Raw genomic sequence first — 15,304 nt, 5'->3', positions numbered from 1 at the left:
AATCGCGAAGATGAGGATATGATTTAATAACAAATGACATCAATGTCTACACCAGGTTTTAAACCCGAGACACCTGGTGCCATAGCGAGCTGTGCTAATCACATCACCACGGAGTGTTTCGTGTGTCATGCAACATCAAGAATTCCAAGGGACACGTGAGATAGGGGAAATCCACGAACGAACAAATGTAAACATGATGTGTTTGCTGCCTCGTTTCGAACACGCAGACTGTAATGTTATTACAATTTACTTGGAAATTATTCCTATCTGAGCTAGCGTTATTGCTAATCCTGTTCATCTCATAAGGAAATAATTGCAAGGCTCTTTTAATTTAATGTTTGATTGATTGATTTGCTTTATTTTACTTCGCTTTTTGTGCCACTTTTGGCTAATTTGCGAAGATGGGGATGAGTGATGATATGATGAAATTGATGAATGGACACTCACAAACATCCATGCCCAAGCCGGGATTCGAACCCAGGACATTTGTTCGTTCGTGGATTTCCCCTATCTCACGTGTCCCTTGCAATTGTTGATATTGCATGATTACGATACACTCCGTGGTGATGTGGTTAGCACGGCTCGCTACGGCGCCAGTATCTCAAGTTTAAATCCTGGCCTAGACATTGGTGTCATTTGTTATTTCATCATATCATACCAGGGTGGCGACAGACCTGGAAAACCGGGAAAAATAAGGGAATTTGAGGTGTAAAAAAAAGTCAGGGAAATGTCTGGGAATTTCGTCCTTTTTTTATTATTATTATTTTATGAAAGATATCGTTATGGAACTCTGCACGGGAACAGGAAATCTCGTTCGTAAGTTTCCGCCTCAACTTTTAGGCCCCTTTTATGCGCAACACAACCACGGCGCCAGAAACCAGTGATGGCAGGAGGAGAGAGAGAGAGAAATTTCTCTTGCCCGGGCTTCTCGGCGGGAATTTTAAATTTGAACACTCTTTGGAGGAAAATTGTTATAACTCTGGCACTATGGGAGCAATCTACTTCGGAGAACTCTTGTTTTGCAGCTAAAACATCAGTGCATGTAACCGTGTACAATTCAGAACACTGGACCGGAGGGGGGGGGGGGGCACGTACCTCGAATTTCAGTGGAAAAAACATAAAAATCTGGAGTTTGCTCCCTCTTCTCCCGCTATTTGTTAAGAAGGCACGAAAATTAGTATTCCTTTCAAAGAATGGACATTTCTCAAGAGAATGAAACATGTTTCATGTACTTGGGTGCCATACAAATTGAATAATAAGCCAAAATGTGATTATTATTTTTACGAAAAATATGTAATTTGCATTTTTGGAGGAAAATTGTTATAACTCTGGCACTATGGGAGCAATCTACTTCGGATAAGTTTTGTTTTCCAGCTAAACCATCATAGCATGCAACCGTGTACAATTCAGAACACCGGACCGAGGAAGGGCAGCTTGGGGGGGGGGGGGAGGGCACGTCTCCCTGAATTTCAATGGAAAAAACACAAAAAATGGAGTTTGCCCCCTCTTCTCCTGCTATTTTGGGGAGAAGGCGCAAACTTTAGTATTCTTTTCAAAGAATAGACATTTCTCAAGAGAATGAAACATGGTTCATGTTCTTGGGTGCCATAAAATAATAAGCCAAGATGTGATTATTTTTTTTTAAGAAAAATATGTAATTTGCATTTTTGGAGGAAAGTTGTTAAAACTCGGGCGCTATGAGAGCAATCTACTGGGAATATGTTTTGTTTTTCAGCTAAATCATCACAGCATGCAACCATGTACAATTGAGAACGCCGAATCGAGGAAGGTTTTTTTTTAAGGCACAACCCTAGAATTTCAATGAAAAAAAAATAAAAATCTTGAATTTGCCCCCTCTTCTCCCGCTATTTGTTAAGAAGGCGCGAAAATTAGTATTCCTTTCAAAGAATGGACATTTCTCAAGAGAATGAAACATGTTTCATGTTCTTGGGTGCCATACAAATTGAATAATAAGCCAAAATGTGATTATTGTTTTTATGAAAAATAGGTAATTTGCATCTTTGGAGGAAATTTGTTATAACTCGCGCACTATGAGAGCAATCTACTTCGGATAAGTTTTGTTTTGCAGCTAGAACATCGTAGCATGCAACCGTGTACAATTCAGAACACCGAACTGAGGAAGAGGGGTTTGGGGGCACGACCACCGAATTTCAATAAAAAAAAAAAATCTGGAATTTGCCCCTCTTCTCCCACTATTTTGGGAAGAGGGCGCAAAAATTAGTATTCTCTTCAAAGAATGGACGTTTCCAAAAAGATTGAAACATGTTTCATATTTCTGGGTGCCATACAAGTTGAATAATGAGCCAAAATGTGTAACTTTGTTCGGAAATGTGGCATGGATATGTTGCAGAGAGGGGGAGAGGTTGGTTCAATATGAATTTACCAGGCTTGCTCCAGACCTGTGGCAGAGCTTCCACCCAAACATAAGAGTATGAAGGTCCATCAAGCACATTAATTTCGTAATCAGCACCATGATACCATACGGTATCATCAGGGGAGTAAAGGTTAAGCCTCTAAATATTAAGTGGAATATGCATTGAATTATCATTTTTTCTTGTCTGTATGGGAGTAGTAAGGGGACTTGTCAACAGATGGAGGGGAAACGAGCAGGTGGTGCCGTCCGATAGTTGTTTGACGTCGTAGTAAGGCATTTTGTTTGGCAAACTGAAGGAACATGGAAACAAGTAGGTTCCATTGATACATACGAGTTTTGTCGAATATCGCCACCCGACAGAGTATCTCACTACAACATTCGACAGAAATTGCATGGACTGCAATATCCAACAAAAATCGCATGCATAAACAAGAAGAGCTTTAGACTGCAAATATGCTGCTGTAATTTTATTACTCTTCTGGCTCACTTCGCCTTATTTAATGTAGCAGTGCTTACAAAGGTTTTCTTCCATCATCCTGACGTTTTACTGGTTTTGCACAAGTTAACATACGTTTACAATGACATTGCAATACTATCACGAAAAAGTGAAACATAAATCTGTATTGATGAACGTTATAAAAATTGGCAAGGCCATGTTCCCAACCTCAAATTTACTGCAACACTAGTATTGCAATGAAAATAATGCCACTCTCTGTCCTGTTTCTTTAAACTCGTGAGAGATGGTCTTTAATCTCTGACTGAGTAAAGTTAATGTCCAATATTATGAAATAAAATACTAATAATCAATACGTAAATATTTTAATATCATATTTACTCGAATCATTCAATCATAAAAACAAATCACTTTCTTCAAGAATTGACTTTTCTCTGCCAGTCATGCTAAATTTTCACTTTTCATGTACTGATTTATACGAGGGGTGGCCAGAAAGTAATTTCCGATTAATATTGACATTGATTTTTCGCAAATGCCAAAACCGTGAAAAATGGTAATTGCTGCGAAGTTACGTTTAGGAATGTGCAGTGATGTCTGTACACATTTTTCGCCCGTTCGAAATATCGAAATAATGCGAATTGTTGGCGTTTTTAGCAATTTTTTTTAAAGAAATGTCCTAAAACAACGAAAAAATTCCATGAAATCCAACATTCTTGTCTTTTCTAGGCCATGTTTGTGTACATAGAACATGCAGGTTTTCCAACATTTTACTCAAGAGTAAACTATAGAGTTATACGTACATGGAATAATTCCGACAGCCACATTAAATCATGTATTTCCCACAATTTTTTCAACTTTTATCAAAACCATTTGCATCTCAGAGCAAAGTGGCAGGGTTCTAACAGGAGATCGAGTGTGTATCTACCGTCACACGGGAGCCACATCTTTGTATTTGTCGCACGAGATATGTTTTGAATTACCAAGCTAAGTGCGCACCATCGGCATTTGTCGAGCGAGTAATAATGGAGCTCAGTTGTAAGGGCGTCTGGCTACTGTGCAAGAGACCTGGGGTTGATCCCCTGCGTGGGAGAACCGGGATGTTTTCCACCTATTCAAACTGCTCCGGCGCACACCCAGCATCATATTGAAGCTGGTACCTTGAGGAAACTTGGAGGGATAAAGGTAGCCAGAAGTGTGGTGCTGATCACATCACCCCCACCTTCAGCCGTGATCAAGAAAGTGTGGGGTCCTAACTCCACACCCATATACACCGTCATGGAAAAGTGCAGGGAAGCCCTTTACTTTTACTTCCTCAAAAATCTGTTCCAACATATCAAACTGTCATGAAAATACGTAGACCATGTGACCTACAATTTAAAATACAAGGGTCGTTCAAGGTTGACCGGGATTTTCGTACGTAAAAAATCGATGAATAGCCGGATCATGATTAAACGTGCGGGTGACGTAATGTATTCCTTTGCGAGTAACTAGCGCCCGGCATGACGTATTTCGCGCATGCGCAGCAGTTGCAGCGAACATGGCGGCAAGCAGTGTGTCGGTGGCTGTGGAGCAGCGGTGTGTAATCAAATTTCTCGTGAAGAAGAAAATGAAACCAGCTGAGATTTTCAGACGATTGCAAGCACAGTATGGTGAACAAACGATGTTGCGGACAAGAATGTACGAATGGTGTGAGCAGTTTCACGAAGGACGGGAGCGGGTGACAAATGAAGCGCATGGACACATTCGCCCGACTGCAGTCACACCAGTGAATATCGCACGTGTTGAGCAAATGATTCTTGAGAACCGGCGAGTAACAGTGCGGGATATTACTGCCGAGGTGAATATCAGTGTCGGGAGTGTTGAGACAATCATTCACGACCACTTATGCTTCCGAAAAATCTGTGCAAGGTGGGTTCCCCGCCAGCTGACATTAGATCAGAAGTGGACATGCAGGACAGTCTGTGAACAGCTTCTGAATCGGTTTCGAGCAGAAGGTGATGAATTGTTGCAATCCATCATCACGTGTGATGAAACATGGTTGCACAATTCAACCTCAGAGACCAAGAGACGCAGCATGGAGTGGCGTCATAAAGGTTCCCCGCCCCCCAAGAAAAGCAAAACACAGCCGTCCGCTGGAAAGATCATGGCAAGTGTCTTCTGGGACATGAAGGGCGTTATCCATGTGGATTTTCTGGACAAAGGGAGCACGATTAATGCCCAGTATTACTCCACATTATTGAGTGGTGCTGTACGAAAGTCCATTCGCAAGAAAAGACATGGGATGTTGTCTGGAAATGTCATTCTTCTCCATGACAATGCCCGCCCTCACACGGCCAATGTGACAACAACAACTCTGGCTGACATGCGCTGGGAAGTTCTGCCCCATCCCCCCTACAGTCCGGATTTAGCCCCCAGTGATTATCATTTGTTTGCACCCCTTAAAGACCATCTGGGAGGGAAGAAATTCACGACAGACGAAGCACTGCGGAGCGATGTCCTCCAGTGGCTACGACAACAACCAAGTTCTTTCTACGCCAAAGGAATTCGGGAGCTGCCAGAACGATGGCAACGGTGCCTCGGCGCGCACGGAGAATACTTGAAAAACTGACATAGTTTGGTGTTTCTTCTGCTACCTATTTCCTCTGCAGAAATAATAGTCCCGGTCAATCTTGAACGACCCTTGTAATTGTTTAAAAGCACATATATACGTATATTTGGCATTTAAATGTTCTAAAATGAAAATGCGAATTTTCGGAAGCTTAACACTAACATGTCAAAAAAAGATAATGCCAATTTTTGGTGCCATAATATATCGGTATCTGTCACGTGAGATTGATTGATTTTAATTTTTTGGGTGCGTCGCCACTTATGGTCATTATGCACCCTTCAGTATATACGGGGAAAATTCCATTATCTAAAATCCTTACCTTAAAATTAAAAATGGGGTATGGAAAATAACTTTCCCAAAATAACTTTCAAGATATCAAACTCTTACAAAGAGGCGTAAGCTATGTGACTTACAATTTGAAACAGTAGTTTAAAAACACCATGAAGGTATAATTTCAGATATTTGCCAGAAAATGCGCTAAAATCAAAATGTGAATTTTAGGAAAAATAACACCATATAGTAAAAAATAAAAAATAAGAAAATGCACCAATTTGAGAAAATTGATTAGGCATAAATAAAACAAGAATATCAGTTGTAATTTATTGCATTAGTAACAGTGAGAGTCCTAACCTAATTTTCGACATAACCATCACCGTTGTTCTGGCATTTGTCGTAGCATGGCACTAGATTTTGTATGCCCATGTTATATGTGTTTGACAGCAAAGACTGGAACTATCTCTAACGCAGTGTAGCTGTCAAATCCTTGCCCTGCCAGAAACCTCTTCAGTTAAACAAAGAATTGAAAGTCGGTACATTCAAGGCTAGGGCTGTTCAGGGAGTGGTCCAAGATCTCTCAGCTGAAGTGAACCAAAGGGCCCGCGTGTACTCAGCTGTATGGGGTTGTGCACATTCGATTGGCCTTCCGTGAATTGTCTGCACCATCGTCTGACCATACTATCACTCACGACGTCCGGTCTGCACACCTCACAAGATTGCTGGTGGCTCTGTGCCAAATTCTGAGCGTGCAATGTAGGCTCCATCGCAGTCGGTGGGAGACTGTATGAGAGCTGCAATCTTTAACCTAGAACTGTCCTAAAACGGCTGCATCGCAAACTGTACCAGATTACAGCTACATGCCACTTCTTCCTGCCTGCGTGTGTGTGTGTCGCTCTCTGACCACTAGTGATGCGTGTATGCACCATTGGAGCTTTTTTTCAGGATGCCCCTCGTATATGAACTTTCAGAAGCTTTTATTATTAGAGTGTTCCTGTTTTAATGTGTTGGTTAGCTAAATCAGGTACCTATACAATGCAATTCTATAAATTTCTTGCATTAAATTTCTAATACCGACATACCCTTTTCGTCAGCAATAATGGTATATTTGCATGTTGTCAGTTTCACAGTACTTCACTGCGTATAACAAAATTCCGTAATCCTTCCCTAGCTTGTGAATTGTAATAATTTTCCAAATTCACTATTTTGCAGTTTGAATTCAAATCATAGAGAATAGAGAAATTAAGTCAATTTCATAGAAGATAATATTAGTACTTAACAAAACCATACATGGATCTGTGTGAGTTTATTATTTCTATTTGCAAAAACATCGATTTAGTTTAGTTTGTAATTGTCAGGGAAAAATGTAAATTTTGTCCTGGAAAACCTGGAAAAGTCAGGGAATTTCATTTCTGCTTGTTTGTAGCCACCCTGCATACTCATCTTCGCGATTAGCCAAAGGTGGCAGAAAAGTGAATTATAATAAACCAAATCAATCAAACAATTATGGAGATATATTAGAATGAGTAATCTTGAATTTCAGCCTGCCCATTATTTGTCATGGTCAGTTTATAAATACTGTCAATGCTTCTTACAACATCGCAAGTATCATTAATGTTTTGGATTTTGCTCAGGCAAGACTCCCAAGTTGTTGTTTTGAAGTCCTCTCTCTTAACGAGGAATGCTAGTGGCAACCCTGCCACGTGCCTCTGGTAGTTATGTCAGAGCAAGCATTTGCTGTGTTGGGTTGCATATGTACAGGATAGATTTTAAGCGCTTATAGCGCAGAAACTAAGCACTTTCGAGGTAAACTTTATAGGGAAAAGTTGCTTGTTTTTATGATATCTACCAGCACCCAAGCGTTGTTGAAATAGTTTTGCGACACTCTGTATATTGTAGAGTGACGTCGGGTATGGTACGGGATCGAGTCACGCCTGGACGTAGCTCAGATAAATAAGATAGGTCTTTAGTTTTGACTTAGCTAACCACCTCTACCCTAAAGGAAGCTGATGAAGGTGTGTTGGGAGCGTGTGTTGTTGAACGCTACTCACTCCTTGCTGTAGATCTGGCCCTCGGCTTCAGGTTTCTGCGATGGTAGTAATTGGAGAGGGGCGCCCGACAAAGAGATCATTGGCGGCGATAAGAGGCGGCAGGCAAATTCGGCAGCTTGATTCTATGGAGCGCTGATCCTCTGGACTCGGGTTGGAGTTTAGGCTAATGATCCTCCGCAGTCTGGACTGCTTCTCGGGCTTCTCGCTTGCTGCCACCTCGTAAACTTATGGTTATGCGAATTAATCACTATGACAGAATAATACGTATTCTTAAATGATATTTAAAAATACAAAAACTTTTTGTACTTACGATTAGTGAGGTTTTATTATTTCGGAACAACATTTCGGGAAACCACTGTTCCCTTCATCAAGTTCTGTTTTGACTATCGAAAACACTCCATAGTCACGTCAAGTTAATTCAAATGCCAGGAAAAAGGATATAGGTTAGACTCTGGTAAAGGAGGAATTTAAAAAACTTGCCAAAACCTGTTACAACTTCCATTCCCACACTGCTGTTTAAAACCACAAAAGTCAAAAGAATCAATCTAAAAGAATCATTTCATCTTAAAAAGTTAAAAGGTTAAAAAGCCGCACAACATTTCACTTCCCCATGGTGACTCCAGAATGCTTCCTTGCCGAATGCAGGAAGTTGTCCGTTTTCCGCTCCCCTCTTACATACTTTCCCTACATTTCCCCTTCCCGCTTACGTCACGTCGTATTCAAAGTCGCGTGTTTCCTGAGCCTTGCGAATAACGTCCGGGGTAACATGGAATCCTATTTTTTTGTACTCACGCGTTTCCCATCTTTTAAACATCCCTATCCAAATCTCGTACAAATTTCCATCCACCCTGTTCATTTAAGAATATGTATTATTATATGGTATCAATGAATATATTTCAACTTTCGTTCTGATTGGCCGATTTAAAATAATCATTGCCTCATTTATAATGAGTGTTAATAACACTCGGAATATCAAAGTAGGTGTCATTCGTCACAAAAGAAAAACACTTTTACCACATAATTTTGGACAAGAGTTTAAAGTCAATTATACATTTTTAACATAATTTCAAGCCATTTCAGGCTATCCACAAGTGTCAGTCAACTTTGCAACGTGTATAATACCCAGACTGTGAAAAAGAATTGGCCAGTATTAGTTATTTTCTGACACCAACACTAGTGATGAGCTGCCGCTGGTGGTTCTGAAGATAGGTGAAGGGTTAGTAGGAATAAAATGAGGTAATAGAGAAAATTAGATCACATACTTACTTTACAATACATCTCACATATTTCTTGCATTGAAGGCTGCAGACCTGTCAGTCATGTCCTCGTGAAACGATTGCTCCTTAATTAGTTGAAGTAACAGTTCTCTCTGAATTGCAATATTTGCTAACGAAGAAAGTCTCTCTTGTGGAATTGCATTTCTGAGGTATGTGTTTATCCATTTGAGACACAAAAAGCTACAGTCCATTGACATTTAAAAATCATATTCTAGAACTTACCAGATTTCTTACTTCTTTACTAGCACTGATCTGGCAGGATGCCTTCAGTGTAAAACATCCTCCTTATCTCCGTCTTTCAAATGAGAAAAAGGGTTTTCTGACAAAACACACTAAATCACGAACAGGACTTATATTTCTCTTAAAACTTCCATCATCGCCTTGTAATCAAGGGGTTCCGGGTTCGGTACTGGGTTGAGGCAAATGACACAGTGGTTCGGATCCTACTTTAAACTGTAGTTCTAGTCGGGATTAGCCTTTCTGTGCATAAAGTGGACTTAAAGCAACAATTCAATTCAATCTTACAACTGCAAGAAAGTAAACGACACGGGAAGCAATCCACACTCAATTCAACTTCTGGAACATCAAGTGCAGAGGACTGATTTCTTTCCCACAAGCTCTTCAGTCGTGGAGCACAAGCTCAAGAGTGGCATCATGGTTGTCACGGCAATCAACATAACACAGCTACCTTGTTGTGCAGAGATATAGCTTTCCTAGCTAGAGCTCTGCACTTGTGGATGGTTCTGTGTGGCAAAAGCACTGTTGTCGAGGGTGCATGCCATGTAACAGACTAATATGTTTATTTTAATACTAATACAGGGTAAGTCAAAATGATGGACCCAATTACAGAAATGTATTCTGTGAAATCTAATAAACAAATGTTATTGTGAGACATGCGCTTCGAAAGGTTAACTTTCAAAGTTTAGTTTCCATGCAGTGTTTCCACTTTCTACCGCTAGGAGTCAGCAGCGAGCAGGAAAATGGCGTTGACTGGAAAACAGAGATCTTTCTGTGTGCTTGATTATCGTGAACAAGTCTGTGATTAGTGTGCAACGGCATTTCCGTACCAAATATCGGAGAGAACCACCTACGGGGAAAGCCATTCGTAAGTGGTATGAACATTTCAGAGATTCTGGCTGCATCTGTAAATGAAAATCGACACATGTTTCGTGCGGAGTCCACAGAACTCCACTTACCGGGCAACAAGAGAACTTCAACTTGCACAGAAAACTTTTCTGGCAGGTTCTGCGGAAATGTTTATAAAAGATGGGTTCTCTGAGAGGTTAATTTACAGTGATGAAGCAACTTTTCACCTTTCAGGGAAAGTTAATAGACACAACATAAGGATTTGGGGAACTGCTAACCCCCTGAATTTGTGGAACACGAACGCGATTCTCCCAAAGTGAATGCCTTTTGTGCTATTTCCCATGAAAAGATTTATGGCCCCTTTTTCTTCCATGAACGTACTGTGACAGGACTTGTTTTCCTTGATATGCTGCAACTATGGCTCCTTCAACAGCTTGCAGAGGATAGCGCAGATTTCATTCTCCAATTGGATGGTGCCCCTGCACATTACCATGGCAGCGTTCGGGACCATCTCAATGGGGGGCATTGGAACAACGTTGGATAGGCCATGCATCTCCGGAGGATCGACCTCTCCTTCATTGGCCACCTTGTTCCCCCGACTTGACCCCATGTGATTTCTTCATTTGGGGTTTTGTCAAGGATCATGTTTACGTACCACCACTTCCAACAACATTGGATGACCTGCGTGCCCGCATCACAGCAGCGATTGCTGATATTGACCGCAACATGCTACACAAGGTTTGAAAGGAGATAGACTATCGGCTTGATGTGTGCCTTGTTATGCAAGGTGCTCACATAGAACACTTGTGATTTGTTTGAAAAAAACTTTGACAGTTTACCTTTCTTAGCACATGTCTCACAATAACATTTGTTTATTATATTTCATAGAATAAATGTCTGAAATTTTGTTCATCATTTTGTTTTTCCCTGTATATGTGACAAGGATAATTTAATAAACACATCTTGTACATTAATATGTGGTGAAGTGCATGCACCTACTTCTATTGAATAGCTGCCACTTCTAGTGATGTCAGTCCGTACTGATACTCTAGCCCAATTAACTTTTATTTTACTTGCAGAAAAACTTGCAGAAGCAACAAGGAAATTCAATACACTGAAAGCTGAACTGAAAGGACATATGGAAAGATACGAGATCAAACAGGGGAAGCAACTGAACCTTCCTTTCATTCCCGAAGACGAACCGACTCGAAAATTCCGAGATCTTAAATTGGCATTCAGTGAGTTTTACCTTAGTTTAGTTCTGCTGCAGAATTACCAAAATTTGAACTATACTGGATTTTGCAAGATTCTAAAGAAACATGATAAGGTATTCTCTTTATATTTATTTATTTATTTATATATTGGTATATTTCTTAAGAATAAAAAATTACAGAAATAGAGTAAAACTGATGTTGATGACTATTACAACTTTATACGTATATGCAAAACTGTGGTTAAAGTTTATCAATCATTTTCAGAGATCCTGTATATGTACAGAGTAATTAGTTTCTGGCAACACTGACCGTAGAGACGCTACGGTCAGTTTTCTGTGCCTCTACTCTATGTGATGCGATCTATTTTTCTTCTCTGTTGAAAATGTGACATATGTTGCAAAATATAGAACTATTTCTCTTCGTGTGGTTAGTGTTTACTCTCCTTTATCATAATAGGATGAGAAAAGGTGCCAGAAGGGCGGATAAATACAAATGATAAAGGAGAGTAAACACTAACCACACGAAGAGAAATAGTTCTATATTTTGCAACATATGTCACATTTTCAACAGAGAAGAAAAATAGATCGCATCACATAGAGTAGAGGCACAGAAAACTGACTGTAGCGTCTATACGGTCAGTGTTGCCAGAAACAGTCGATAGAAAACAGAAGTACTTTCACCAGTGTTTACTGCAAGGTGGGTGGGTAGTTTTTTTGGGGAGGAGAGGAAAGGGTTACTGGTTGGCTAGGTTGAGTCCAGGGGGTATAGTGGCATGCATGCCTGCTATATAGGCCCTTTCCCATCGCCTGCGGAAAGACGTGCAGAGTGGGGTGGGGGTGGGTAAAAGATGGATAATAGCAACACGGAAACAGTTATTAAAGGTGGTGTTATGGCTGTTGGTGTGGATGGCAACTGTGAAATCGGAGTTTTGGGTGGAGGAGCGGTGATTATTGATCCTTAGGTTCAAGGGGGTGGAGGTTTCACCTAGATAGAAGTTGCCGCAGATTTAGCAGATGAGGGTGTAAATCAGGTTGGATGAGTTACAGGTGCCCTTAGGGTGAAGGGTGAACTCACCTGCTGCTATGGGAATCAGGAGGGTGGGGGAGGTGATAAGTATGTGACAGGTCTTGTACCTGGGTTTGTTGCATCAGTGAGCTGGGGGAGTGGTGTGGAAGGGGTGGGGGTGTTTTGGACCAAGATGTTCTTGAGGTTGGTGGGGGAGGTGACGAAAGACGACCCTAGGTTTATCCCGAAAGATGTCCTTGGTGTCAGGATCACTGTGCAGGAGGGAGTGGAGGGTATATCTGATTTTCGTAATGTAGGAGTGGTATTGGGTGATCAGAGCTGGAGGGTTGGTTTGGGTTGTTTGTTGCAGTTGTGGAAGGTGGCTCTAATGATTTGTTTGTTGATGAGGGTGAAGGGGTAGACATGGTTGGTGTAGGTTGTAGTTTTGGCGGGATGAGTTGAGGTGCTGGCCTCAGAGCTAGGGAAAAGGGGATGGCTTTTTGGTGTGGTAGGGGTGTGAGCTGGAGTAGTGGATATACTGGAGGTGGTTGGTTGGTTTGATGTGTATGGAGGCTTCCAAGTGGTCTCCCACAATGTGGATGTCCACATCTAGGAAGGTCACTTGGTCTTTGGAGTGGAACCAGGTTAATTTTAGGGTAGTGAAGTCCTTCATTTGGTTTAGGAATGTAGTGAGGGAGGGTTCGCCATGTGTCCAGAGGAGGAAAATGTCATCTATGAATCTTAGCTAGAGGAGTGGTTTCAGTTGCTGGGAGTCAAGGAATTCCGTTACAGCCTGCCCATGAACAGGTTGGCATAAGAGGGGACCATGCAGGTACCCATAGCTGTGCCACGTATCTGCAGGTAATGTTTGGTCACCGAAGCAGAAGTTGTTGCAGGTAAGTACAAGGTTGGCTAGTTGTATCAAGAAGTGAGTGCTGGGATTGTGGGGTTTGGGTTGGCTGACAACAGGAATGATTCCATGGCACAGATGCCATGGGCATGGGGAATATTGGTGTAGAAGGGTGTGACATCAACTGTTGTGAGGAAGGTGTTTGGTGGTGGAGATGGTAATTTGTGGATGATGTTAAGGAAGTGGTTGGTGTCACGGAGGTAGGAGGGCAGGGCTTGGACAAGGGGTTGGAGGTGAGAGTCTAGAAAGGCTGAAATGCGTTCAGTGGGTGGATGGTAGCTGTACACGATGGGTCTCCCGGGATTGTTCGGTTTGTGAATTTTGGGGAGGAGGTAGAAAGTGGGTGTGCGGGGTTTGTCAGGTATGAGGGAGGAGATGGTGGAGTTGGATAGGCCTTCAGGGGGTACTCGGGAGAGGACAAAATCCCAAATTTTATCCAGGTGTGTGGTGGATGAATCAACCATAGTGGGCTTGTAGGTGGATGAATCGGAGAGTTGGCTGGAGGCATCTGGCACGTAGTCAGAGGAGTTCATGACTACTGTGGTGGACCCGTTGTTGGCAGGGAGGATTTTGATGTCCAGGTTCTTGGGGAGGGATCGGAGGGTTTGGTGCTGGGCCTGGGGTTAGATTGTGGTGGGAAGAGGAGTTATGGAGGTATGACCTGTCGGAAACGTTGTTGACAACAGAGGTGATGTATCTTTCGAGAGGGTGGTTGTTGGGTGGGCAGAACTGTAGGAGACTGGGATGTATGTCTGAGGGATTGGCATTGGAGGGGGAATTCTTGGGCCAAAAATACTTCCACCTAAGTCTGCGGGCAAAAGTTTGGATGTCAAGTAATAGTCGGAAATTGTTTGGTGTGGTGGCCGGGGAGAAGGTGATCCCTTAGAAAGGATGTCAGTTTCGGTGGTGGTGAGGTTGTGACTGGAAAGGTTCAAGACAAAGGTGCAGTCAGTGGGCGGTTGTGGGTGAGGAATGTCAATCTGCTGGGGGCATGTTTTGTCCAAGGACTGGTGCTCTTCTGTGGTGTGGTGGGAGGGAGAGGCTCGGTTGGAGATGGTAGGTGGGGGTGGAGTGGGTAGAGGCAGGGGTGGGTCTGGAAGTAAGGGACAGGTTGATTTGGATTGTGGTGGGAGGGGGCTTGTCGGCAGAGAATTGATAGCTTTTGCAGGTGTTTCTGGTTGAGGCTGTGGGAAATGGACTGAGAAAGGTGCCAGCGTGTGTTGATTTGGTTCTTGTTGTTGCCTGGGGTCAGTAAGATGATTTTGGTGAGTGACTGGATGGAAATCGAGAGTTCTCGAGCCTGGTGGAGCTGTGATTTGTACATGGTTAGGGTTAGCTTGACAGCAAAATTTCTCGCTAGGGGCGAATGTGGGTTGGATGTCGGGGGGCATGGCCAAGAATGGAAGTTTGGGAGTCAGGCTCTTCGGAGTTAGGCCTAATATCAGGCATGAATGTAAGAAGCATGTGTGACAAACAGATTTGGTGAAGGAAATAATGAGTGACCGGAGTCAGGAGAGTTGGCGAGAGTTATACACAAAAGGGTTCATATACATTATATACATATACGTATATAATATTAAAAATGAAGAAGGAGACAGTAGACACTTAATACACAAATTCTTTTTGTGTGGTAAGTGTTTACTCATTTTTGTTTTTTCGCCCTTCCAGAATTTTTTCTCCTCCTATTCCTGTGTATACAGGGTGTTTCTAAAGTTTCCAACGTGTAGGAGGTGATTCTACAAGTTAAAAGAAACACAGAAGTTCATGTGACGACATGCCAAAAACTGCACCCATTCGGATTTATTGAAGTGGGAAAAAGTGCGAAAATTATGTTTACAAGGAAATAGTGGCACAACGGCCAACCATATGACCGTGGCGAAGGGCGTTCCACAAAGAAATGTGGCATGCTCTATTCCAAAAAGCACATGGCAGATGTTTGAAGTTGATGCGCAAGGGATTCCCCAAAGGAAGGGAATGTGTGTGTTGAAATCTTGGGGGTAGGAAGGGTTTAGCGGGATGTGTTATCCATGG

At 42.1% G+C, this 15,304-nt stretch overlaps 1 protein-coding gene across 4 annotated transcripts in view; it reads left to right on the top strand.

The window, feature by feature from the left end:
* Positions 1 to 15,304, top strand: part of LOC145985468 (solute carrier family 53 member 1-like) — a 59,785-nt gene that overhangs the window by 11,754 nt on the left and 32,727 nt on the right. For all 4 annotated transcript variants that reach the window (XM_083119669.1, XM_083119557.1, XM_083119590.1 and 1 more), the window contains exon 4: positions 11,224 to 11,471. In XM_083119669.1, the coding sequence (XP_082975795.1) occupies positions 11,224 to 11,471 (248 nt within the window). The remainder of the gene's footprint in view (positions 1 to 11,223; positions 11,472 to 15,304) is intronic.

This window comes from Lepisma saccharinum, chromosome 1, assembly GCF_977018435.1.
Source record: "Lepisma saccharinum chromosome 1, izLepSacc3.1, whole genome shotgun sequence".
Taxonomy (NCBI): domain Eukaryota; kingdom Metazoa; phylum Arthropoda; class Insecta; order Zygentoma; family Lepismatidae; genus Lepisma; species Lepisma saccharinum.
The sequence above is the reverse complement of the archived record's forward strand: the minus strand, read 5'-3'. Positions and strand labels throughout refer to the sequence as shown.